Raw genomic sequence first — 26,864 nt, 5'->3', positions numbered from 1 at the left:
CCTCCACTTACCATTACCCTATGCTTCTATATATGCTTCAATTTTCTCCAAATAACTCATGACTATTAATTTCTGGTTTTAACCAGCTTTCTATACCTGATATAATGTGAGCTCCACAGCTTTCTAGAAGCAGTTCAAACTCTGGCACTTTGTTGCGAATGCTTTGGCTGTTAACCACTAGGATTTTACTACTCTCATCTGTGAGGGGTATTCCAGTGGATCTTATTCTCACCTTTCTGGAACTCCTAGAGCTATTGTTTCTTGGACTGGATAGAGGGTCACCTAATATAAAAAGAACTCTTGTGTTCACTGCACATTCCATCGGTTACCTTCAACCTATAGTGCAAGTACAGGAAGTCACAGTCTAGCTTGTCTGAGAACCTTCAAAATCTCTAGTTACTTCTAATCAGGAGCCATAATCAGTTCTAGGAACAATGCTGTAACCTGTAAGCTTCATTGAAATTTTGTGTGCAAGAGTGGTTCTCAATCTTCTCTGCCAGTTGTTGGAATGATCCATAGATTGGTGGGAATCATCTTGTACTCCACCTAGAAATACAGACTAACATTTCTACTTAATATTTTCCTTTTCATGACTCCAGATCAAAACACAGTATATTGCTGTCTTGTCACAGGCACGTACTTTGACTTGGTGTGACTGTTCTGCAATTAATATTTGCTGGACGGAGAGTTGTTTATTTTTTCATTCATGAATATAGACTCTACCATGGACAGTAAAGTTTTCCTTTATAGAAACTTACTGAATGTGTGAGTAAAGTGCTTCATATTAAGTTGAACTTCTTGCACATCTGGTTATGCATTGTCTGTTCATGTGAAACATGATATGTTGATTATTTCATTAGCTGCCATATGATTACTTCTACATTGGAAAGGGCATATACAGTAGGTATTTGCAACCTGAAGCAAAACAAAACAAAACAGTGGTTATTTATGTAATAAATATTTGTACATATACCATAGGGCACTGCAGGGCTGAACTTATTCTCTTGTTCGAACCAAATAATGTAATGCTGTGGTTTAGACAATGGACTGTCATTTGGGAGGAATGGAGGTCACAGTCCAACATGATCACACAACTTTATGTATCCATTGATGGGACATTAAATATTAATCTTCTTTATCTTTTCCATTAAGCTAAATTCTCTTCCATCTATTTCCTACTTAACACCGTGCTTTGCTCTTTTACCTCACTTACAACTGTAATTTAGAGATACAGTAGCATATCTGTTGCCAAATAATATGTACATAATTTAAGAGAAAAAGGAGACCACTCACTGAATAGCAGAAGCATTGTGTCATTGAAAAGCACACAAAAAGAATGAAAATGTTGCTTGGTTTAGGACAAATCATTTAACGAGCTAGAGTACACATACATACACTGACATCACCACCCCACAAGCTTTGCAGCTACACTGTACTGGCTGAACCAAGAAAGATTTCTTGATGCTGTAAATGATTTTTCTGAATATATACTGATACACAATGTAGTACTAGAAATAAAGTCCATGCTATCACATCTTTGTTAGAGAAATTTGTGCATCAATCATGGCTCTTACACCACAAATACATACACACTCAAATAGAAGACGAATATAGTCTACAATTCATAAACTAAAGAGGAATCTTATAAATTATAGGAATTAGTTAGGACTTTTATGTTGAAGCCTCTGAAATAATTTTATGTGATCTGGTATGATGAACACATAATAAAAGTCTTTGCTGATCCATCAAGGAGAACATAATAAAGTGTCTCATATAACAACTGAACTGCAAAAAGTAGCTGGAATAATGTGATGTAGCCTACAGTTGTACACATGAGCCATCCACCCTTCTGCTATATAGGTACAACTATGATAAAATTAATATTTTTGACAAAGAAACAATAACTCAGTTTTATTTCTGCCTGTAAATTATTATTGAGGAAAAAACAGTATAATTAAAATTCAGTCAGTTATTTACACATCTTTTAAATAATTCAATTTACTTTATTTTCGTTTTAAAATGATAACAGCTTATCTTCCACCATTTCCGTCAATGTAAATTTCTTGGGGAACATTCACTTCTTCGGCGTGGTATCGCAGCAGGGACTTCATTTCACACGCTGCTAGTTGACGAAGTTCGTTCTGAAATAGGCAAATTTTATTGGTATTAGTGCGTTTATAACGAAACAAAGAAATAAAAATTTTGTCAGAAGTGGGATTCGAACCCACGCCCTCAAATGAGGACCAGAATGCTCAGACCTACTTACGTAGGCAAGGGTTAACCTTGAGTCTGGCGCCTTAGACCGCTCGGCCATCCTGACAACTGTCAGCTAAGACTTATATACCTTATGACATTAATGTTTGAGTTCATTTCACATAGATTTTTCAGGTGGCACAAAAGCTAACAATGGTTGTGTAAAGTAAAACACTGAAAAAAATATCAACTGCGAATGTTTTCTTAGGGTTCAATAACTATATTAGAGAAGTCATCTGATTTCTTTCTATAAAGTTTGCAACGTCTATAAAGTTTGCAAGCCATTAAGGTGGAACTTACAACTTATTACAATAAGCATTTAAGATGCAACTAGAGTACAGAAATTTCCTGACGCGTTGAGCTGGAGGAAAAATGAGAATCGATGTAACAAACACATTATCTAATAAAACTGTTTTTGATCACTATAATTAATTATTTCAAATTCAAATTCTCCAAGGCTGTTTAAGGATCTGTTGACTCTCCGTCCTCGAACGGGCACTCGCAAATACTTCGAATTTTCGAAGGTATTGCATTACGTCACAGTGTTGTTTGTCGTTAAACGTTCAAAATGATGAATTTCGTGCACCACATAATAATTTGTACGTCCTCCCGGGTCAAAAAATCATAAAAATACACAGATGTGCCACAGTGGTAGTAATATTACTCAAAACAGTACGCAGCTGATAAGAAAAAAATGCATTTCCAATTAACTTATATATTCATTAATGTAACACACTAGCTTACGTCGCTTTGCTTTGTTTTTACCTGTAGCCATTTTGCTGAATATTACAAGTGAAAATAGAAGTTTGATCATCATTACATTATGCATCCTTCGGATACAACAATGCCCTATTGATTAAAAGATAAAGTTGAGCGTAAAACTGAAAAATACACATAAATTCAGCACCGGATCTACGATATTTCTGAACAGCAGCAGAAACTTGATAGTGGTGCCCCTCGCCTATTCGAATGCTTGAGATCGGAAGTCAAACATTTTTTTAAAATCTATCTTTCAAAAATATTGATTTTGTAACGTACATCTTCTTGAAGACGTTGATATATAAAAACATGTATGTTCGAGGAAATATTATTTGGTCTTCAGTGTGACAAAGTACAGTACCACGCCTCTTCACACAGCATTCTTCTATCGCAAGTCACTGTATTTCGTTCTGTTGAATTAAAACGTGTATATTTTGTAATGGAAGCCATCAAACCTATATTCAGTGCAATGGAAATTAAAATGTCCTGTGGTGCCTGTACAGCTCCCATTCGGCCGGGTTCAGACGCCAGCATACACCCACACCCTTTTTTTAAAAAAAAAAAAAAAAAAAAAAAAAGGCACCTCACACACAATTCTGGGTAGGGTTATTTGTGATCGGGAAAACAAGAACTTTTTAGGAAATTTGCAATCCTTATTGTCTATTAGCTGATGACTTTCTCTTCGTGACATGAAATTAAATATGAGGAAACAAAATAGCAGTAGAGACAAGTAAGGCAGTATACATTTCTTCAATTCGTAAGTACCAGAATTTGTTTCTTTCTCTAATTTTGCTACAGCTTTACATGGCGTGCTTTCCTTTCTGCGAAGGAACCACATCGAAGTTCATCAGCCCCGTTCTGCCACATGAAAAATCGAATTGTAGTTGTCTAATAATGATAAAACAGCTGTTAAATATGAATAGCACCCAAGACTGGTGTGGTACCTCGATGTGATTGCGTCATTTTGTCACTGCTACTAAATAAAACGAAATAACCATTTCTAATACTGCAGCAATAGTAATCTGCGACAAATACGTGAGACTGTTCTGGCACAAAGACCATTTTTATCTACTTCATTTGCATAAATAACATGGCCGAATATAAGTAACGAAGGATCAATATCAAATGCCTATTAGTCCTACAACAAGTATAAAGTTTTATGTTATGAAATAGTTTCACATTTCATTCATGTGCTCCAGTTTCGCAAGCATGAAATCGAAAAGTAGTAGTAGTACGAAATTTTTACATATAAATTATAATCGTCATATTAAATTTGTAATCGTCATATTCTTCCATAAACTTGCGCCGTATCCCCGTTTCTTTTCTTATCTCGAACTCACAAACAATTTTGTCTCCACTAATTCTGTAAGTTTTCCTGCCACCGTCAAAACTTTCTTCTCAGGTTAACTTCAGTAACACTGCCAGAAACACCGGTTTAGTTATCTCACGTTTATTCTCTGTACAACGTGCTTTCCGCGCTATTGCGAGAATAGAACTTACTGCGGCTGCTAACAGAGGACAGCATACCTGTATCTTAGTAGTGTAGGCGACCTGGCAAAAATTTTGTCAAAATTTCATTTTCTTGGGTACACCGAGAAGACAATTTGTAATCTTTCTTACCTACTATTCCTGTTAGTCGTTTATTTCCACTCTGGTGGTCCGAATTCGTGGATATCGCTAACATTTATAACAACATCTGTCTTTCACACACACAGCCACATATGGCTTTGGTGTCCACCTGTTCGAGGTTATTCGGCTCAGCTCGAATAGCCCCCTACCGTTTTGTATGCAGGGAAGTTTCTTTTTATTACTTGGTATGACGTGAATTCCCCTGGCAGAGACATCACGTACACCATGCACGCATTCACAAATCAACTTACGATTTGTTCAGAAATCAATTTAGAATGTGTTCAAAAATGTCATAAACCAACAGGTATACGTTTCAAAATCATATGAATTATCAATAGATCAACATACGCTGGATGCTACGCACTTTGTGAAACATGTTTTTTTTTCTTTTCTGAAATGGACACCCAGTGCATATACCCCAGTTTGCCACCCCCTACACCTGGGCCTGCACATATTAAAGCAATGTATAGAATATGTTGTGAAAAGCGAAACTTACAGTTTTAAATTAGGAATATGGTACACATTATTGACATCGCTTTGCACTGATCTTCTTCATGTCACAAGAACAAATTACCTCTTACTTTGGTCCAGGTAAGGCCTAGAAACAAAATAATTTGGACCTTCTGAGAAGGTACCCATGCCCTTGTTGTGGGACGGAAAGCGAGTTCTGTTTGTGAAATTTTTTTTACTATTTTTTTCTGTATGTGAGAAGGGGACAGGGACAACAGCTGCTTTCTCCTGCCTCTCGCTGGCTGTGACCTTGAAGTTTACACAAAAAAGCCAAAAATGCATGAACAGCTTTTATCCATGAAAAATGTCAGTTACTTAATGAGTTTCATGATGTTCCATAGATCGTTTGAACTATTCTTTTATAGAAATGATGTGGAACAGATTAGTTTACAAGGATACGTATAATGCATGATTAATATTAACATTAATGAACACATTATTTTTTTAGTCCTACTCATGCAACTACATTTGAAAACAAGTCCAGGAATATGATATTAATTTAGATATATAACTTGCTTTGCTGCCTGTCAGATATTTTATGGAATTGGGCGAATGATCAAACATTTTTGTTGCTGCGTATTGAAATCGTTTGTGAGCCTTCTGTAATGGATACCAATAACAAAGCTCATTTTCCCTCTTGCATTTTGGGTATAGACATGGTTATTCTTATCAAATCTTGATGGATTGTTTATGGCGAATTTTATTAGTGAATACACTAGGGTCTTGTTAATCCAGCTATTCCTTGCACATATTAGCAGAAATACCAGATTATTGAGAGTCTTAAATTAAGTGTAAAAATAGAGGTATTATGCTTTACTAAATTCAAAGATATATTCATTTTCATAGAAAACTTCGTCCTTGAGTGTGTACATGTGCATTAGTCACTCACTATGAAATATGTCCTAAATTTTTAGCTGTTAGAATGGCGATATATGATTACAGTATGCTTTATCACAGAAGGATCATTATCACTCTCATTGTAACTTTCCTGCATGCTTTTGATTATCTCTTCGTGTGTTAAAGTTTTGTCATAAATAGTTGCTCATCCAAAATTGTACTCAGCAGCTAATAGCTTTCTATGAATTACCTAAGACACACTCGTCTTAAATTCGAGTATCTGTCTGAGGTTCAGCATAGCGTATTTCCATTTCGAAGTCATGACATTGAACCATGAAGAAAGCCTCAATATCAGTGTTCAGTTGCCCTTACTGATGGGCTTTATGCAACCTGCAAGCCCTCTGCAAAAACCATATGTGAGATTTTCATATTCTTTCACTCATTGTGCACATTAGCCCTACAGAAAAAAATTTACAGGATCTTTCTGGAGGAAATTTAATATTTTTAAGTTTTGTACTGGGATACATAATTGCGGAGGTCACAGGTTTCGAGTTATTCAAGAAAAACATTTAAAAGAAATCTTCAGCTGCATCTTCACCCCCATACTCATCCCTCACCAATCAAAATTTCTAATATGTAAACACCTTCAAGCACAGTAGTTTCGTAGTCAGAAGGACTGACAAACACAAAAAGTAATTGTTTGTTTTGTACTGAAAAATTCACAAAATTATTAGGCAAAATGTTCACAAATGTGAGTTTTACATTTTCTAAGTGCTCAACTAAGTTGGTGGGTAACAAAACCAGTAAGCGAAGAGCAAAAAACAGCGAATGTGGAAAATAATTCGTGCAGTCTGAAGTTTTTGTACAGTGGCAGGAGTGAGTGCCATAAACAACATACTGGAAATCCTGACTGGTGGGGGCTGAATGTTGGAGTGGTGGTGTGTCTGAAGGTCACTTTTGTACGTTTTTCTTTAGTAGCTCAAAAGCTATGGCCCCTAGCGAAAACGTATTTCAGTACAAAATTTAACTAGATTAAATTTCCTACAAAAAGGTCCTGTTTATTTTTTCTATAGGACTAATGTTTTGCATGCAGCACTGACAGAATATAAATATCTCATGTGTGGTATTCGAATATATTGCGGTTCGCCTGAAATCCATCAGTAGGGAACGCTGATTCACTCTTATGACATTGTTTAACATTGTAATTAACTAACAATATTGTTGCACTTGAGAATTCATTACTGTATGTCTTGTTTTTGCTTGAGCGGCTAGAGGTTGGCTGTGGGCTGGATTACTTAATTACTTACAGGGATGGATTATTGAAGGTCGAATTAGCGAGAGTTTAGTGTATATGTACTGTGACAGCGCAGTTAAAATGCCTAGGTCTTTGAAGAGGTACCTACATGAAGTCCTTGGGTGAATACTATATATTACTCTTACTGCTCACTTTTGTACAAACAGTACTTTGTTTATAAGTGATGAGCTACCCCAGAAAATTATTCTATAAGACATTATTGAGTGAAAATAAGCAAAATATGTTGGGAGGTTAATTCATATACAAATGCTGTTAATTTTCTTGGGATAACAACTGAGCCATACTAGCCTGAGATAGTCATGTGAAGAATTTATTATGGAACATTAGTAATGGTTTATCGGCAATACTTCAGTGTTAGTATTTCTGTTCTCGGAGCGGCTTATTATGCCTTGGCACACAGCTGTATAACATATATCATTTTGTAGAGTCAGTAAAGCAGTGCAACCAATATTTTCAAATCACAGAAGAAGACAATTAAGAAAACATACAGATGGCACACAGAGATCATTGTATACTTAGCTACAAAAAAGGTAAAATTATGACTTTGCCTAATGAATTTTATTTTGCACTGTGTATTTCACGTCAATGAGAACTATGACAACTACCAACAGTGTGACATGTTCTACAAGCACAATACCAGGAACTAACATGACATAAGACAATGAAATTATATTCACACAAAATTGCAGAAGTGTTTTATGCACAATTCAATAAAATCCTCTATTGTCGTTACCTGACATGGTCGGTCAGTGCAGGAGGTGATCTACGAATTTTTGCTGTAGTCTTCTTGTGAAAACCAATTTATTTGCTAAGATCGCTATTTTAAGACAATTACTGGCTTATATTCTAGTTTCAGTAACATACATTGTCATACTCAAATTCATAATGTCAGGCAGTGATAGATACATCACACAATGCTTAAACCACTTTATCACATTACGACTATACATATGCAAAAGAAAACTGATCCATTACAATGATATGCCAGGTGTGTTATTAGAATGTATGTACATGTTGTCATTCATATTCCAATTTTTATGTACCTTTTGATAGCACACATGGAATGTTATTGCAATGCCTCAACTTAATTATGCATATTGATTAATCCTAATTTGCCACAGTGATATAAGTATTGTATGATCTAACTACTGCTGCCTAGTTTCATGGATCTGAAGATGGCAATACATATTGCTGAAACTAGTAATCCAGCAATTGTGTTAACATTGCGATCTTGACAAATAAATTGGTTTTTACAAGAAGGCTACATTACAGGACGCTTTATGTCATACTTAAGCATACCAGAAGCCTATTAATTCAATCAGAAAAATAAACAATTCATGCTAAAACAGATTGATTATGGAGTTGATGAATTTCTGATTTAGCATAAAAATGTTGCAATAGAAGTTTATAGATTATTATAGAGTATTGTAATTAGTGATCAGCAGCATAACAAATTCTATGTTTCAGAGATTGTAGTTTTGTTGTATAGATGCTTATATCTACAGCACATTACATGCAATATTTTTACAACCTCAGGTGACTACTGAAGTCCCTACAACAATAAAAACAAACTGCTAATTTATTAAAAGTGAACTTCCATACCAAGAGTTTACTGTAAACAGAGAACATGACAGAGTGGGGCTGTGTGCAATGCTCTGCAAGAGCAAACATTCAGACTGAAGATATGCTGTGAGACAAAAAACTAAACTACTTCTAAGTTTCAGCAAGTTAACTGTCATGTATATTGTGGATGAATTGCAGTATTTCAGTGGTATTTGTGTAGGATTCATGGAGATTAATAAAACATTTTGTCTCATCTTCAACAAAATATGTATCAACGGCAATGAGAAACTAGCACATATTCAACTTATGTCAGTATACTGAAGACTGTATACATAAATGCTACAGCATAGAATATATGTCACCAGGATAGTGATAAATTCAGAACTAAAAGAGGAGACAGACAAAGAGATTCAATATCATCAAAAGCATTCTCAGAAATCAGATGGAAAGTGTTCATTTCTCACACAATGTACATAAGAAGGAATACAAGTTAATGAACATTTATTACCATTTCCATATTACTAAAGACCAGATACTCTTTGCCTTTGCTACAGACAAATGTCAGTAATGAATGGAAAAAGTAATAAAGTAACTGTGAAAGTGGGTCTTAAAACAGTCGAATTAAGACTAAAATATTGTTTAACTATCATATTGAAACTTTTGTTTTTGAAGACAGGAACTGTATTGACAGCCAATTAAATAAATTCAGGAGCAAAATGGACCTGTAGTATCATTGGAAAACTAAATAGGGTTTTCTTAACTAAGTATCCAACGTGCAAAAGTTCACATTCAGAATGTGTTGCTAGTTTTGCCTTGTGGTAATGAGGATGGATTTTTATTGAGGAAACAGTTTTAAAAATGGTGTTGGTGAGATGCTTGTTGGAAATCTCTACAAGAGATGGAAAAAACAAACAAATGGCTCAGGAAACACACTAGTATGAAATACGTGATTGTGACTTCAATGAATATTACATGGATGTGTGCAGGATTGTGGTCAAACTAATGGGTGGTAGATGAACAGAAAAAGGTTGTTGCTGGATTACAGTTGGGGGAAGACCAAAATGGTGACCTCATGGAAAGCAAGTAGATGACACTAGAGAAGATGCAGAAGTAACATAAGTGCCTGTAGCTACTGAAAGTGGCCCATGGAAGTGTCTAGAGGAAGTCTTCATCCAGCAGTGGATATTATAGAGTTGATGATACTGATATTTTCCTTCTTATTCTTCTTCCTCCTCCTTGTGGAGACAATGGATGGTTGATGTGATGATAAATAAGGTAGACTATGCTAACAAACTGGTGTACTGAAATTTTACTATATTGAAAAAAGAAAAAAGATTATGGAGAACTCACCACGAGGATCTGGCAGATGGAGGCAGCATGTTTGGCACAAGTAGGCTCGGGACTGCGTTTTCCAGGGCTCCAGTCCCTGGAGAAGGTCACCTGGGATGTCACCAGGTAGCAGCACCATGCCGTCACCGTCAGTGCAAGAAACAGTCTGTGACAAAAGATGCCACTATAAAAAGATCCGGGCACGTAAATTCAATAGTCACAAGAACTTGAGCTGCCTAGACAGTAACACCAGTGCACACCAGTTACAGCTACCAAAGTGCATGACCAACCAGCAATTTCTTATTTTGGCAATGAACAGTTCCAACTACACTGGATCAAATCTTGAATAGGTCACTTTCTTCTTAGTGGAAGAGAATGAAACATGTCGAAAATAAGTTCTGTTGAGAGTAGCAGAAACATTCAGATGGTATTTCAAAAAAACACAAGAAAAGGAATTTTTTAATATATTTCTCTACAGTTATTTCTTGACAGACTTGTGAAATAATTTAGACTATCCCATGTTTTGTTACATAGCTTATGCAGGCCACATATAAGATTGTATTTACAGTCAAATTAATAAAAGTTCATTATTTTTTCAGTATATATAAATTCGTTTGTGTTATAAAACGCTTTTTCTATCAGCCATGTCTCTTCCACCATTTTAAATTTATTTTCTATGTAATTCCATTGTGTTACAAGGTATTCAGCTGAAAAACGTTTTGCCAGCATGTTGAAAATTATTTTTTACCTTACTGAATTGAGTCCAAGAAATGTCTAGTAAGTTCTTGTTTCTGGTACCATATAAATGCACATCTGACCTACTTTCATATTCATGGACCTTCTGTTTATGATACATAACTACCCTGGTGACTGTGAGTATCTTATGTTCAACAAAGTATTGTTTTCAAGAAGTTAATTCACTTAAGTTGAATATATGTCTGATGGCATCAGCAGAGTTTCTCCAAAGAAGTATCACTTAATAGTATCCCATAACTTGTGTATGGAAAAGGCATATAATCCGTAAGTATGAGCTCTTTACTCACAAAATCCTTCAGTTTCCTTAAGGACATGAAACAGTTGCCAATGTACTGCAGAGTTTTTGTGTGTATTTGTTCCAGCATAATTTACTATCTTGGTAGATGCCTGACAACTTTACTGGCTGATTTTGTCCATTTTAAATATTTTTAAGAGAAATGGTTATGTGGTATGAGGAGGAGGAAGCGTTTTGCTTACCACTATCATTGCACCCCTGAGAACTAAAATTTTTCTGCTTATACATTCATGGTCACTTTGGAGTACGTGTGGGACGGTATTCGATCTCAGAATTCTAACAGTAAAGATCTGCATGTTACATAACACTCCTGTTTAAGTGCCTGACACAGGGGCTGAATGAACCAGTGGCGAAACGTGCTGCTCTTCTTTGCATTTTCACTATCTGCACTCTTAATCCCAACTGGTGAGGGTTTCAGACAGACGAAAAGGAAATAGGAATCGGTCAATTTTTTGTTGTTGAAAACCTTCTCCTTTAAGGGTGTTAAAAAGAAGTTATTCCATATTATGGAGGCAGTATTAGCACCAAGACTAGAATAAAATTCCAATAAACATACCTTAAGAGCTATAACCGGTTATTCATATTCGTTTCTGTAAAACAGATCTCCTTAACTGCAAGCTCTTTGCTATTATGAACGACCTATAGAACTCAGTAAACTAACGAGAAGACATTATTATGTGACTTTGAAAAAGCAGAGCTTGTAATGTAATCTGTTTGCTATTCCAAATGACCTGTACTTGTGAATCATCGCTAAGAGAAGATACTCAATGTGGAGTCCATTCATAGTAAGGCATGTTTCCATCCGACATATTAGGGAATGTTGCGCTCTCTGAAAAACTTCAGCTTGGTTACGGGTGCGCTGGCAGGCATAGATAACGTGTTCCCATTGTGTTTGTGCATCAATAACAGGACTTGCATACACGAAAGATACCAGGTGTCCCCACAATAAAAAGTCCAATGCATTAAGGTCGGGGGATCGAACTGGTCAACGTACTAGACGGCCAAGACGAATCCATTGCCCATTAAATGTCTGTGGGCGGAGTCTTCGGACAATTCGGAAAAAAACTGGTTTGCGCTCCATTTCTCTAACTGTTGTTGGATTGATACCTACTGTAGCAGGACAGGCAAGCCATTTGATAGGAACTGACGACAGATTACACTAGTAAACCTATTAGTCTATTGCCAAGAATTCCTGTCCATACAGTAATTGAAAATCGGCGCTGGTGCCTTGTTTCTTCAGCTGCGTGTGAATTTGCATTACGAAAATCGACAATCCCATCTCGCGTGAAGCTAGCGTGGCCTGTGAACAGTATCTTCGTTGTGAAAAGTGTACCTTCGCCACATATTTGAAACTGGCGGAACAGGTTTCTACCAGGTTGGTCTCCTGGCCGAAGAGCTTGGACATGCTTTACACGATATGAGTGCGGTAACTGTTCACGCGAGACAGCCAAGACAAGACAATGGCTGGCCCTGGTAGATGCTGCGCACACTTGTTCCATGATCTTCTCCTGCTCGTCTCAATACTCATTCCACCAGTACAGGAGTGTGTGTGGTACGAGGTGCGAGTCCGTCAAGATTCGCCGTTGGAGTTACGAAGCTAAAGACAACCAGTTGTTTGAAAAGACGGCTGAATAACTGTGCAGATGGCATCCAGCACTCTGGATATCTTTCAACGTACAACACGCTGAATAGGCGATTGCTTTCATTTGCCAGGCCACAACAGATCTGTCATTTCCCGTGTGGAACTGTAGGCTTCCATAATGTTGGTAAGTGCAAAGATAAAACTACAATGTAACAGCATTTCACAAACTTATACCAGCACGACCTAGTTCCATTGTACACAACCTAGTTCTGTTGTAGTCAATGCACTTAGGCAGAACTGTAAATGCGGATTACAGTAACAATGCTGACAGATGTTTGCTGCATGCTGTATCCATGGACAATAACAGAGCCATATGTCTTCATTTGTTTACTGCATTCTGTAGGTCGTTCTTAACAGCAAAGCGCTTGCAGTAGATGCGATGTGATTCACAGTAGCGAAATGAGTAAATGCTCATAGCTCTTAAGGTTTAGATGATATTGTATCTAGGAGAACATATGTTCCCCCTGTTGGTGCCAACATTTAGTGACTGATTTTAGAATCACATGAACAAATACGCGCTAAAAAGTGCCATTAGCAGTTTCCGATATTTTTCATTGTGTTTGTTGTTGTGATATATGAGGTTGTTTTTTGTGTGGCGTTTGTAGATATTAAGAGTTCCACACATATAAGCACTGTATGATATGTTTCAGCTATTTGGAGGATATAATTAATTTTTCAGTTACAAAATTTTATGGTGAGTAAAATGCTACGTATTTTTAAAACTTATTTTACGGCATGTGGCTCGTTAAGCTGTACTTCGTAGGCTGTGTATCATCTTAACCTTGAAAACGAGGTCTTCTACTGCTGAATACGTGATATCTGTAAATGAAGTGAGTTTCTTTAATGTCTTAACAATTTTTTTCTGTCATGATAATGGAAAGGTGTATTAGTTGCGAATAGCTTCTATTTGAAAACGTTTTTAACTTGTAACTGGTATTGGATAATATAATTTTTTTATTCACTGATTATTGCTTAGTAGTAGAGTAATAATGTAACACACAGACGGTTAAATGCGTTATTGACAAGATTTTCTAGATCTTAACACTTTTAGATTCGAATGAATATTTGTTCCTAGGTACATGACCATGTTGGACCTAGGAGCAGATTTTCACATTCGGCAGACCGTTACTTTTCCACAGCAATTTTTATTATTGTACAAAAAGACTGCTGCACAGATAAAGTGAACAAATAAAATGGAATAAGGAAATACATTTAACTTCTATTACACCGCTGGCCAGGTTTCAAAGTCTCAAAAATGTTCGAAGGAACAGCATTCTCCCATATGCATTAGAATCCTTGTTTACTGGACATTTTTGTCTTGCTTTGATCCATGCCGCATCCTCTGAAAATGAGGAAATACTTTCTCTTAACACCCTCTAAGACTTAGACGGATGCCAGATGAAATTCACTGAAAGGATTCTGGACTTGACTGTTTTGGGTTACTACTTGTATATCGTCTTTCCATTTTAAAGCACTCCAGACGCGCACTTTTTGACAGTGGTGATGAGTGGCAGCCAATCGTGTAGTCGAACAACTGTGAATCATCTATCAGATTTCGTTTCAAACTTTTTGTCTTATGCTACGTGTAGTCATGTTATTGTCGTGTTGTTCTGTTGGCCTATGTTCCGTATCTCTTCCCGTGTGCAACTAATAAAGTAAGTCATCCTATACGAGGTGTGTGAGAAAAGTAATATGAGACTGACTTTTTTTTATCTCCCAAAGTTTTTATCTTTTTCAAACAACAATATTGTCCTCTTCAAAGCAGTTCCCTTCGGAAGCTGTACATCGGCGGAGCAGTTGTTCCTAATCGTGGTAGCAGCGCTGAAAGGCCTTTAACATATCGGTCACATTTCCTGCATGATCTCCACAGTCCCAAAGTGACGTCCTCTTCAGGCATTTTTCATTTCCGGGGAAAAAGAACAGTCACAAGGACTGAGAGCTGGTGAACAGAACAACAGGAGGTCAAAAATTTCATGATGGATATGGCCATATGACATGAAGCGTTGTCATAAGGCAGCACCCACTTCTCTGCCATGTTCGGTCCCCCGACCTTTTCAAGGCCAACTCGCGTACACACTCGACGTTTGCGTCGGTTTTTGGGCTCCCTGGGCGAGGTTCGTCTTCCACGCGTTTTCGGCCTTCCAAAAATGTTTGTGGCAGCGAGAAACTTGTGCTCTAGATAATCATGTTCACCATAGGCCTTTTCCAATCTTTCAAAAGTCATACTCGCGGCTTCCCTAATTGTAACACAAAACCTGATAATACCACGTTGCTCTAAATTCCGCTGTCCCATTTTCGTAATTTAACAAAAACACAGTTTTACTGATAGCGCTCTGAAAAATAACGTGATGTGATGGCTGTACGGAGCTGAAAGTCGGACTGACCATACTGAAAAGATGAACACACGGATCTATTCAAGTAGACCAAACAGCGTTACTAGATCAAAATGGTTCAAATGGCTCTGAGCACTATGGGACTTACTTAACTGCTGTGGTCATCAGTCCCCTAGAACTCAGAACTACTTAAACCTAACTAACCTAAGGACATCACACACATCCATGCGTGAGACAGGATTCGAACTTGCGACCGCAGCAGTCGCGCAGTTCCAGACTGTAGCGCCTAGAACAGCTCGTCCAATCCGGCCGGCGTTGCTAGATCGCTCGTAACTGCCAATGTCATTACTTTTCTCCCACACCTAATACTTCGTACATAAAACGCCTCAAAGGTCGTTTGATCCTTTTCTACCCCGTCGGCAAGCGACGCCTGTTTCACTCAAGCTTCTACCGTAATACATAAACAGTATTGTAGATCAATGGAAAGAGTCACAATAGATTAAAGACTCCCAGAAAACTTAGTGATGTAGATTACTTCGCTAGATGAGATTGTCTTGAGGAGAAGAGGGATAGGATTGAAAAGCAAGTGTGTGGAAGTAACAGTCATTCGATTCTATAGCCTCAGAGACTATGATAGCCCAGTCTGGCAGGAATCTAGGAAGAAATTGGCTGTGCATTAGTCGAAGGAACTGTGAGGACATTCTCTCAAAGAAATCATGAGAGACCATGAAAACAGAAAAAGGCAACAGCCTGGGAATTAGAGCCATCTCTTGTCGAAGTCAAGACCATTTGATGCTGTTACATATCACATATCACCTATTTCTATTAACTTATCCATTTTTGGAACGAGCGTGTTTCTCCTAGTCCTCCCTGCCTATCTCACTTCAGGTGGATGACAGTGTTTCCTTAAATAGGTCACGTCTGCGTCCTTCCCCCCTCCCCCCTTTTTTTCTAAATGACGTGGTGCCTTGTATACGATGTCGATGACATAAACCATTTAACAGCATTCACCCATCCTTAGTTTATATCGCCGGATATGGGCTTTGCTATCAACCAAATGAATGTTACACGACATGAAATTTATACTTTGGTAGTGCCATAGGAGTCAGTTTTGAAACCGAGCTGCTCAGTAATTTTCCAACATTCAGAATGTCTAGTAAATGCATTACCCTGCAGTAATGGAAAAGAGGTGGCGTCTTTGCATGGACGTCCTGAGTCATCAACAAAGTGCTGTTTCAGTTACGACTTTTCATATATATTTCTTAAGGAAAAGTTGGAAAATCAGTCCTACGATTATTTCATGACATTCACCCGCCCGGATATCCGCTTATGTTAGGCGCCGCTTCCGGGACGGTTTCCCGCTTTCCGCTTTGTGAATAGAGGGCTAGTACCCACTTTTCGCCTCAGTTACACGATTCGCAACATTTAGAAAACTTTCGCTCGCCTCCACATGAATAACACTACAAGTGGGAGGGTGGAGGTACGCCTCATCCGTCCTGCAGGGTAACGAATGGCAACATAATGGGCATCCGGCCGTCCATTACATTAACCACGCCAAACCGTTCCCGAACCTTGCCGACCCTGAACCTATTCGGGACACAGGTACAAGAGAAAGAAGAAGAATATTATTTCCTTCCATTTATCACTTTGTTCATCTATGATAACCGTATGTTAATATGACAAATGCCGAATTGCATCATGATTCAGAGTCCAAACTGAACTGTAGGAGCCGGCCGGGGTGACCGAGCGGTTCTAGGCGCTACAGTCTGGAACCGCGCGACCGCTACGGTCGCAGGTTCGAATCCTGCCTCGGGCATGGATGTGTGTGATGTCCTTAGGTTAGTTAGGTTTAAGTAGTTCTAAGTTCTAGGGGACTGATGATCTCAGAAGTTACGTCCCATAGTGCTCCGAGCCATTTGAACCATTTTTTTGAACTGTAGGTTCCTCTACAACTGTCTGGGTACATTATTTCAGAAGTTGGCAGAAGGCAAGTACCACATCCAATAGCACCATGGCCAGTAAACTGCTGCGGTGTTGAAAGAGTTCGTTTTGTTCGACGCTACTTTACCTTTTTATTAACAATAAACTGTACGGAATGCGATGAACAGGTAGAATCAGTAGTAGGAGAGAGGAGTAGCACACTTCCACTTATTGGTACGTTCTGTCAAAGTTCAGTGCACCTGTAACGAAAACCGCTTACAATCTCTACATATGCACTCCGTACGTTACCTTGCAGTGTACGGCGGAGAGTATTTTGCGTACACACTATATCTTTCCCCCTTTACTGTTGTAGTCTTTGAGAGAACGACTGTTGGTAATCCTACGTATTGTCTCTAATTTTACTTTCACGGTCTTTTCTTGCAATATACTTGGAGCAAAGTTAAATGTTGATTGATCCTTCTACGAATGTACGCTTTCAGGATTTTAACAGTCAATTGCTCTCTTGTGACGTCTGCCACTGAAGCTGAGTAAGCATCACTGCGACTCTTTTACTCTTATTAAACGAACTCTTGACGAAATCAACTGTTGTCCTCTGTACCTTGTGTATTTCATTTATCAGTCCTATATCTTAAGGATTCCAAACTGAGGAGCAATACCAAAGCATTGATCGAACGAGGAGTTTAGAGCTATCTCTGTAGTGGGTAGACTACACGTTCTGAGGATACTACCAGTGAATCTCGATCTGGTATCTGTCTTTTCTATGATTAATTTCATGTATTCGGCCCGCTTTAAATCGATCCGTACGCATATTCTTAGACAGTAACAGTTGTGACTGTTTCCAGGGATTCATTGGCTGATGTGTCTTTCTGCCTGCTTATAGGAGTCATATTATATTTACATGAAATGTATTCACAAGTGAGAAAATGGACAACTATCAGCTGTATAGTGGAATGACTGACAATGGAAATTTGTGCCCGACAAGGACTCGAATCAGGATTTCCCGCTAATCGCGAGCGCTCGCCTTAGCATTAGGCTATCCGAGCACGACTCACTGCCGAACTTCCTGCATTCGTACATTCATTTCATGCACAACCGTATAGATGTCGGCGGATAAATACGATATGGCAGTGGCGGTGTTGTTCAGAAGCACGGCACAATTTTCTTTCGAACATACATGCATGTCCTAAGGAACATTACATCGTACTTCTGAACAACGCAGGCACCGAAACATTGTATGTTATATCCATGGTAAAGCGTCCTTCACGACACCACAAGTCCATTATCTGGAGATCTTCCTACGTTTCTTTACGCTTTTCTATCCTTGCAACTTTTCTATACGCAAAAGCGGCATCTGCGAACAGTTTCAAGGAGTTTCTAAAGTTATCCACTCGTACTTCATGTTCGCTTTGAACAGTACGCCGTCCGTCAAAGAACAACATGCTGTGTTCTGTTTGCTACAAACTCTTTAATGCAATGACGAAGCTGGCCTGAAATTCAGCACGGCAGTATTCCGTTCATTTGGTGACGATGCAGAACTGTATTCCGGAAGTCAGCCTGTTCGTTGGTATCTGCTGCCTTGTGGGTCTCATGGGCGTACGGAATCCATGTCGATTCTTACACAAGATATTCGTATTTTCAGTATCCATGATAGGTGAGTACAATATGTGTATCGGAATTCTACGAAAAACTGACATCAGCGATGTGATCCTACATCTGCATGCATGTGTTCGATGGCTCTTCTTGGGAACGGGAATGAGCTGCCTATTTTTCCAATTACCCGGAATGCCGTTAGAAGAAGAACGAATAATTTTGCACACTGTACGTATGGGTTTCCCACCAGGTCCATGCCTTTCCTCTGTTGAGCGTTTTCAGTTTACCAGGAGATCCGTGCGAAACTTTCGTATTTTTATAGTTTTAAATAATGAGGGTGTTTGGATTAAGTATAGTCGTTGGGACAAGGGTAGTTGTGGGAATGAAGAGAAAACATCGTTAAAAATGAACCGAACGACATGAAATAATAATGATGAATTTATGATCCTTGTATACACAACGCCGTGTACATAAATTGCGTAGGGTAGTGAGGTGCCCTTCTCTCTCGACAGATGTTTGACTGCAGCCACCCTTTTGGAGCGACGCTTCTCACCGACAGTTCATAACGTTGTTTTCCTTGGTATCGTAAACTTGTTATTTACTGTTTACGATTAGTATTTCCACCTCCCTGTTGTTGACAAAAGTTAATAATTAATGAGCAAATACAAACATACAATGAAAGAAGTAAATAAGTGTAATTTACTGTTCATGGCGATACTTGATGGGCATCAGTTGCTTGTAACTCTGACTTTCGACCCTAATGTTTACATTTATTGTTGAAGAGAAGTGAAATGAGAAAAGCGAATATAAAATACAAAGAAGTAAATAAGTATGAAATGTATAGATTAGAACGTAGTGTTCCTGCGTCGTATAAAATTAAGGCCACGATAATCTCTAACTGTACTGAGATTTTAATTGTACTTCGTACTGTATGTAAGCACGTTAGGCGGTAGTAACAATAGATAAACCACAGTTCAAGTCGACAATAACAAATATGTTTGACAATTCGGAAGGCATATTCGTTTGGAAAAGTCAACTTGTACGACGAGTACAGATATTATCTCTAAGAATGCTATATACAAATTATCCACTTAAGAAGTACTTTAAAACAAATAAAATGATATTTGTAATAAGATAATTTGGAAATAAAGTCTCTTATTCGAGATTAATAAGTTAGCTTCGTAAAATATAGGTACGAAGCTGATGCCCTTTTGCTTATGATAGTTAAGACTCCTTTATATTAAAAATTTCCAAAAAAATAGTAAGTTTTAGCTCAAAATTGGTATGCGGTGTCAGAAGACGGTTAGAAAACATTTCTAACGATAGCTCATTCGTCCATGTATGATTAGTACGTGCGAGTATTTTAAGGAGGAACCTCGTTCCAATTCTGGAGTGTTGCTCGAGCGTTTGGTGACCTTATCAAGTAGACATAACAGCAGATAGATGTCGAACGATTTTAGAAACGCGTTGCTATGATGGTAACAGGCCGATTTAGCCAAATACGAGTGAGTAATAAGTACTCGGAGAATTTAAGGAGAAATCTCTGGAAGAAAGTCGACTCTGTTGTCGGAAAAACTGTTGGGTAAATATGGAGAAATTATATTTGAAGAATATAGCACTACAGTTCTCCATCCTATATTTCGCGTAGAGATCATGACAAAGAGATAAGAGAAATAGGGGACGTACAGAGGACTACAGATTTTTTGCTTTTGCTTCATACGCTTATGGAACAGGACATAAAATCTCAAATAATGTCACAGAGTACCCTCCACAGTGCACTTTTCAGAGGTTTGTCAAGTATAGCAGCAACTGTAGAAGTAAACGTAGTGGGTAAAAAATTGGCGTCGGGATTCAGAAGCTTTTCAACATCCTTATTTAGGTTTTCCTGCATCGATTAATTCCTTAGGAACGAACATCACCGAAATCCTTCCCGACCCTTTCCCATTTCGACCTTGTTCTCCGTCTTCAGTGAATCAGTTATCAAAGAGCTTCCTTTCTTCGAAAAGCAAAGTAATTTCGTAGACTGGTTTTTAATGCAACAATAGTTGCTAAATTAACAGAAACGATCACTGTCATCGTACAGAGAACTATTGTAAACAGGTCCAGCATGCACCTGACGCACGACAGTCAACGTGCAATTCAAATCCCTGTACTAACGTAAACTACCACAGACAACTTTGGTAAGCCTAAACCCAGGCACTGCAAAGAGAATTACGCAATCTTCAGAATAATTTATTTTCATCGTAAAAACAACCATAAAATTAACCGTGAAGATAAATAAATTTTAAGAACGTTTTCAAGTGTGTGATTATGTCAGTTCTATGTCGAACCGTGTTTAGTAAATGTTATTCGGCTAGGTGTGTCTAGGAACAGCTTGTGTCTTGTCTGAAAATTAGACTATAAAGTTTTTTTCCCATTAAGATGCTTACTGACAGTCCCGAAAACTACAATTTGAACAACTTGTTGCTTTAGCTCTTAGTCATTTTAGTTCCGGGTACATTGCTGTTTAAAATCCAAAAATAAAATCTGTAGCTTATGCTTTCGTGAGCCTGGTAACACTGTCTTTGTTCTTCATCCATAATCTCATATTCTTGGGTGCAAATACAGTGAAGGTGGCCTTTGGAGTGGGAGAGTTAGGGCAGAGAACTTACGGTGATCGGATGACGGTAGGGCCAAGAAGATGCAGACATCCTAAAACAGCGTGCACACCTAGCGACGAAGTCGTGGTACAAGTTTTATTTTTATCATGTTCCGTGACTGTCGAGTTCCCCATCTACATGGGAAAAATGCGACAATGTTGTTCTATTACTTGTAGCAAGTACGTTCTGAGTCAGCTTCTACCTGTTGCTACAAAGGCAACATTGAAAGTAACAGAAAAATTTCTAGTTTTGCCATGTCTTTGGAATGTGACATCCCAAGACTGCAAAAACGGAAGCAAAAGGAGGGTGCTACAGCGTATTAGGCCAAAAAACAGGAAATTTCACAACACGACATGGTACAAATACACAACTAAATCACATTTTGGGAGGGAACACAAGAAGTTACACGAGTCAAAAAAAAAGTGGTTCTTCCCCAAAAAAAGTCAAATAGGTTTGTTTAATTAATGAAAAACCGCTACAGCTGTCGCTGAGAACTTTACTAAGGTCACTAACGGTTTGGCCTTTGTATAGGCCATTTCAAATGGTTCTGAAAACTGCCGTTAATGTGCTAGATATATAGACGTTGTTTATAACAGAAGTGAGAAAATAAGGCTTACGTATATACAACGTAAGTACAGATAAGTATGAAACTTACATTACACTGTAGAGAAACAACGTCCAAATGATAAAAGTACAATTTAAATGGATTTAAATTTTACATGTCCAGTGACATCATCATAAACATGGATGTGTCAAGATTATGCAGACTGTATAATTAATAGATTATTAGTATTATTTGAGTTTAAGAAGATTTATGTCTTGACCTACAAGCTTGTTTACCACCCATTACTGTTTTAACCGCAATGCATGTAATCCAGGGGATGCCAGCATATAGACTGCGACGAAGGAAACTCTAGTAGGCACATTTTATTTTATTTCACAGTTTATACAGTACGGTACACATGCTTTTGCGTGTACTGTAGTGAGAAATATTAATTATATATATATAGATATGTATCTTTTTTAACGAGGGAAAGCAGAGATAAAGATTCTATCGAGTGGTAAACCGTACACTGCATGAACGGGTTAACAGAGGCAGTTCGTAGTAGCGATGAGTTTGCAGTTTGCTGAGAACACGCTGCATTTAAATTAAGAAACAGCAGAACAAGTCGCATCGAGAAACTGATGATGTTATTTCTGAAATGAGAACTGACGTATTCTGTAAGGATGACGAATTCCAAAGGCAGAGTACCACATCATTTGAGATAACAGTACCTCCAATCCATTCCCCGCCATCAACATCCCACAGTGCGAATAGCAATCACTCATTCTTTTCTGACTCTTCCTTTCTTTATACATTGCTGTTGTGAAATTCCCATCCAAAATACAGAGACCACCTATAACCAAACTGTACAAGTATTGTTAGACAAATTTAAGCAATAAAATAAATGTAGTTTGCTAAAGTTATATTTAAAAAAAATCATTGTCAAAGTAGATTATACTGTCAATAAAAATAGTATAATTTCCTATCTTCACAAAGCCTTTCAACGAAGTATTTATGGCTTCAAGGATTTCTGGGACGATACGTGAGATCGTTTGTAATGAAACGCTAAATGTGTACGTCAAGCTGATGAAATATTCTCCACAATGACGGAGGCTGGAAGGGTTTCCCTAAACATAGTGGAATCTTTAGAATTCTTTTCACCAACCACCTGAAGAAGCCTTTCGAAATCGGCAAGGAACATTCTTAAAAAAAAAAAAAAATCTGAAAACCATAGCATCTTTCAGTTTTAACTTTCCGAGAAGATTCATAGCAACAATAACGCCTCCTGAAAACTTAGTTTTCCTTCAGTAACACTTACATTTACTTTTAAATAATAATATATTACATTAAAAGCTCAGACACCAATTTCTTGGAATATCGCTTTATGATTTTTGTAATGCAGCTGACACGGAAGGTGTGGACACGTAACTTCGTATAGCGGCTGTCGCTATACAAAGTATTGCGACTGTGCGTATACAATGTCGCTCGATTTTGTCGCTAGGTGTGTACGTGCCTGCAAGGTTGCAGCCATTTTGAACAATATTTCAAAACAGAAATCATGTGAAAATGTGATGTAAAATCTAGAGATATTTTTATTTTTGAAGTAGAAGTTCAGACTGACATAGCCTCCGTTACATACGTAACGAAATAAGAAAATGAACTTTTTGGCTGAATCCACGAGTCTTTTTTTACCTGCATACGGTAACTGGAGCTTCGATTCTATACATTTTTTGTCAGACTACAAGTGTGGAGCGTTATAAATCTACATATAGGGAACTGTCGCCTATACAAACCATACAAAATAAATTTTTATGAGGAAAGTGATTGAAAAGGAGGTTACATATAGGCAAAGATTCTCTTCTGTGATATCAATAAGCTTGACTGACATAACACAGCCGGAGGATAAATGCCTCCCATCAACAATCGTTTAGGAAAGAAGTACGTAGCAGTTTTTTAAACTGAAAATTGTTTGTAATAATTTACATTTTTCGCAGCTCGTGCTGCTAGACATCAAAGTTTACTGAGAGAACAAAATTACAAAGTGAATTGGTAAAACTACAGATAAAAAATTTCAGATTTTAAGCATTTAGTTTTCGGATTGCAGGTATTTCTGCGGTAACTCTTCGATGGTTGGTGTAAATACGTACTTTGTCAGGGTACTGCGCCCTTACTGTAGGTACAAATCGATCTCGCACCATATCCAATTAAAATTTATTATCAATAGTGATAACACTTTTTCACGACAGAATTTCTAAGTGTTGAACAGGACGTTTCACAATTCATGTTACATTTTTCTGTAGGCTGTAGGGGGTACTTACTGGATCAAGTTTTACATAGGAATCCATCTCTGGAAACGTCATACAACGACGCTACAGATAGTCAAAGTTATAGGCTTCGGCGCCTGTAAACGTATGTATACACAGGGTGATTCCGTAATGGTGTTAAAGACATTCTAGGATCACGGTGAAAGATAAATGTATCAGTTTGATGTAAGGTTCCCGGTACCGGAAACGAACGAAACGGAAGTCATAAAAGGACACCGTTCTCATGACCGTGGAATACATGTACCGATACTATTGTTGCTAAGACTGTAGGGTAGACAACTTTCGGAGTTGGACCAAAGCAAGGAAAAAATGTTCAGTAAAAATGCTTACCTGAGGAGCTATGAGCAATTGTTAATCTTCGCTAGTGCGAAAAACATCCCCGCTATTGTACAAGTGCTCATGCACTTATAAGGTACGCATTTTAGTGCCAATATTTATTAGACATTTTTTCTTCTCTTGGTCGATAATATCACCTCTGAAAGTTGCCTGTCCTACAATCTTAGCAACAACATTACCAGTACATGTTCTTCACTGTCCGAGGTATCCGAACGGTTTTCACTAATAATTTTCGACTCGTTAGTTTCCAGTACAGAGACCCTCGTATCAAATTGAAACATACTAGAAACTTTATAACATTATCACGGAATCACCCTTTATATACATACATTTACAGGCGCCAGGACCTATAGCTTCGAAGCTCTGTAGAATCGATGGATTACATTTCAGGACATGGGTACGGAACGTCCTGCGCAGTTGAATAATAAGCACAGGAAGGAAAACGTGAGACGATTGTTAAAAAATTGAAAAAAGAAGTCCTATTGTTCACGTCTCTGCATTTGTTAAAAGTCATGTAATAGTTCCTGTACTCGTGTATCGCATGGGAAATTCTACTGCATTTACATGAAATGACAGTGTGGGACCGAAGTTTTACATGGCCATACGAACATCATATAGGAGTAGTGATAATTACTTTAGCTCAAGTGTGAATTAATTGGAAGCCCCAGACATCAATGACTTGATCTCGTTAACACAGACAAAGTCATGAGCAAAGTAGAGGGTGGGCATTTCGTAGTTGGAGGAAATGTAATAATTTCGTTCGGTCAGAGTGGAAGTCTTTCAAACGTCCCTAATCCCCAGAGCGTGAGTAGCGGCACGGTGAGCAGCTTGCGGACGCACACGTACCTTGCGACCATGTTTGGGCTGTGCTGGAAAGGCTGCGGAGTGTTGACGAGATGCCGATTCGCCGCTGTCTGCGGTCGGCCTCCGGCCGGCGCGCTTTTATATGGCCACGCTGGGCGTCGCGGCGCCTGTCGCCGTGGAGGGTTGGGGGCGGGGGCGGTGGCGGGAAGGGGGGGAGGAGGGCGCCGCGGGAATTATTGGCCAATCACGCTGCGGCGCGCGGGACGCCGCGAGCGACGTGGGTGTAGTCGCGGACAGAGTTGTGGGGTCATAATTCTCCGAACGAACCGTCAGGTACCCACAGCCACTCAGCAAAAACTTGAACCAGCGGTGGAGGAAAAACTGAACATCTGCGTGTTGCAAATGTGAGGTGTGACCGTAAAGGATTTTTGTCTTCTATCCTTCTTTCTTTGTTTCGCCCAGTTAAAAAAAGCTTTTAAGACTGATGGGGGAGCTTTATGGTTCTTCCCTTCTTACTCTCCCAAAATCATTTCGTGACTTCAAGGTATATTTTCTTCCGCTCTTCTGATCGTGTCTCTCGGGGCCGGCTGAAGTGGCCGAGCGGTTCTAGGCTCTACAGTCTGGAACCGCGCGAACGCTACGGTCGCAGGTTCGAATCCTGCCTCGGGCATGGTTGTGTGTGATGTGCTTAGGTTCTACATCTACATTCAGCTACATTTATACTCTGCAAGCCACCCAACGGTGTGTGGCGGAGGGCACATTACGTAACACTGTCATTACTTCCCTTTCCTGTTCCAGTCGCGTATGGTTCGCGGAAAGAGCGACTGTCTGAAAGCCTCCGTGAGCACTCTAATCTCTCTAATTTTACATTCGTGATATCCTCGGGAGGTATAAGTAGGGGGAAGCAATATATTCGATACCTCATCCAAAAACGCACCCTCTCGAAACCTGGCGAGCAAGCTAAACCGCGATGCAGAGCGCCTCTTTTGCAGAGTCTGCCACTTGAGTTTGCTAAACATCTCTGTAACGCTATCACGGTTACCAAATAACCTTGTGACGAAACGGGCTGCTCTTCTTTGGATCTTCTCTATCTCCTCCGTCAACTCGATCTGGTACGGATCCCACACTGATGAGCAATACTCAAGTATAGGTCGAACGAGTGTTCTGTGAGCCACCTCCTTTGTTGATAGACTACATTTGCTAAGGACTCTCCCAATGAATCTCAACATGGTACCCGCCTTACCAGCAATTAATTTTATATGATAATTCCACTTCAAATCGTTCCGCATACATACTCCCAGATAATTTACAGAAGTAACTGCTACCAGTGTTTGTTCCGCTATCATATAATCATACAATACAGGATCCTTCTTTCTATGTATTCGCAATACATTACATTTGTCTATGTTAAGGGTCAGTTGCCACTCCCTGCACCAAGTGTCTAACCGCTGCAGATCTTCCTGCA

General features: G+C 38.6%; 1 protein-coding gene and 1 non-coding gene across 2 annotated transcripts; both read right to left on the bottom strand.

Moving 5' to 3' along the window:
- Positions 1 to 1,984: 1,984 nt before the first annotated feature.
- LOC126266983 (uncharacterized) lies at positions 1,985 to 25,507 on the bottom strand. Its single transcript, XM_049971720.1, has 3 exons — positions 25,442 to 25,507; positions 10,217 to 10,361; positions 1,985 to 2,141 (listed from the first exon to the last, which is right to left on the bottom strand). The coding sequence occupies exons 1-3, from the start codon at positions 25,450 to 25,452 to the stop codon at positions 2,031 to 2,033; spliced, it is 267 nt and encodes an 88-aa protein (XP_049827677.1). The 5' UTR covers positions 25,453 to 25,507; the 3' UTR covers positions 1,985 to 2,030.
- Trnal-caa (transfer RNA leucine (anticodon CAA)) lies at positions 2,204 to 2,320 on the bottom strand. The gene is made up of 2 exons: positions 2,283 to 2,320; positions 2,204 to 2,249 (listed from the first exon to the last, which is right to left on the bottom strand). It is a non-coding gene; the product is annotated as a tRNA-Leu (tRNA).
- Positions 25,508 to 26,864: the final 1,357 nt, after the last annotated feature.

Source organism: Schistocerca gregaria, chromosome 4 (genome assembly GCF_023897955.1).
Source record: "Schistocerca gregaria isolate iqSchGreg1 chromosome 4, iqSchGreg1.2, whole genome shotgun sequence".
NCBI lineage: Eukaryota > Metazoa > Arthropoda > Insecta > Orthoptera > Acrididae > Schistocerca > Schistocerca gregaria.
Note: the sequence above shows the minus strand (reverse complement) of the source record. Positions and strands in the feature narration are given on the sequence as shown.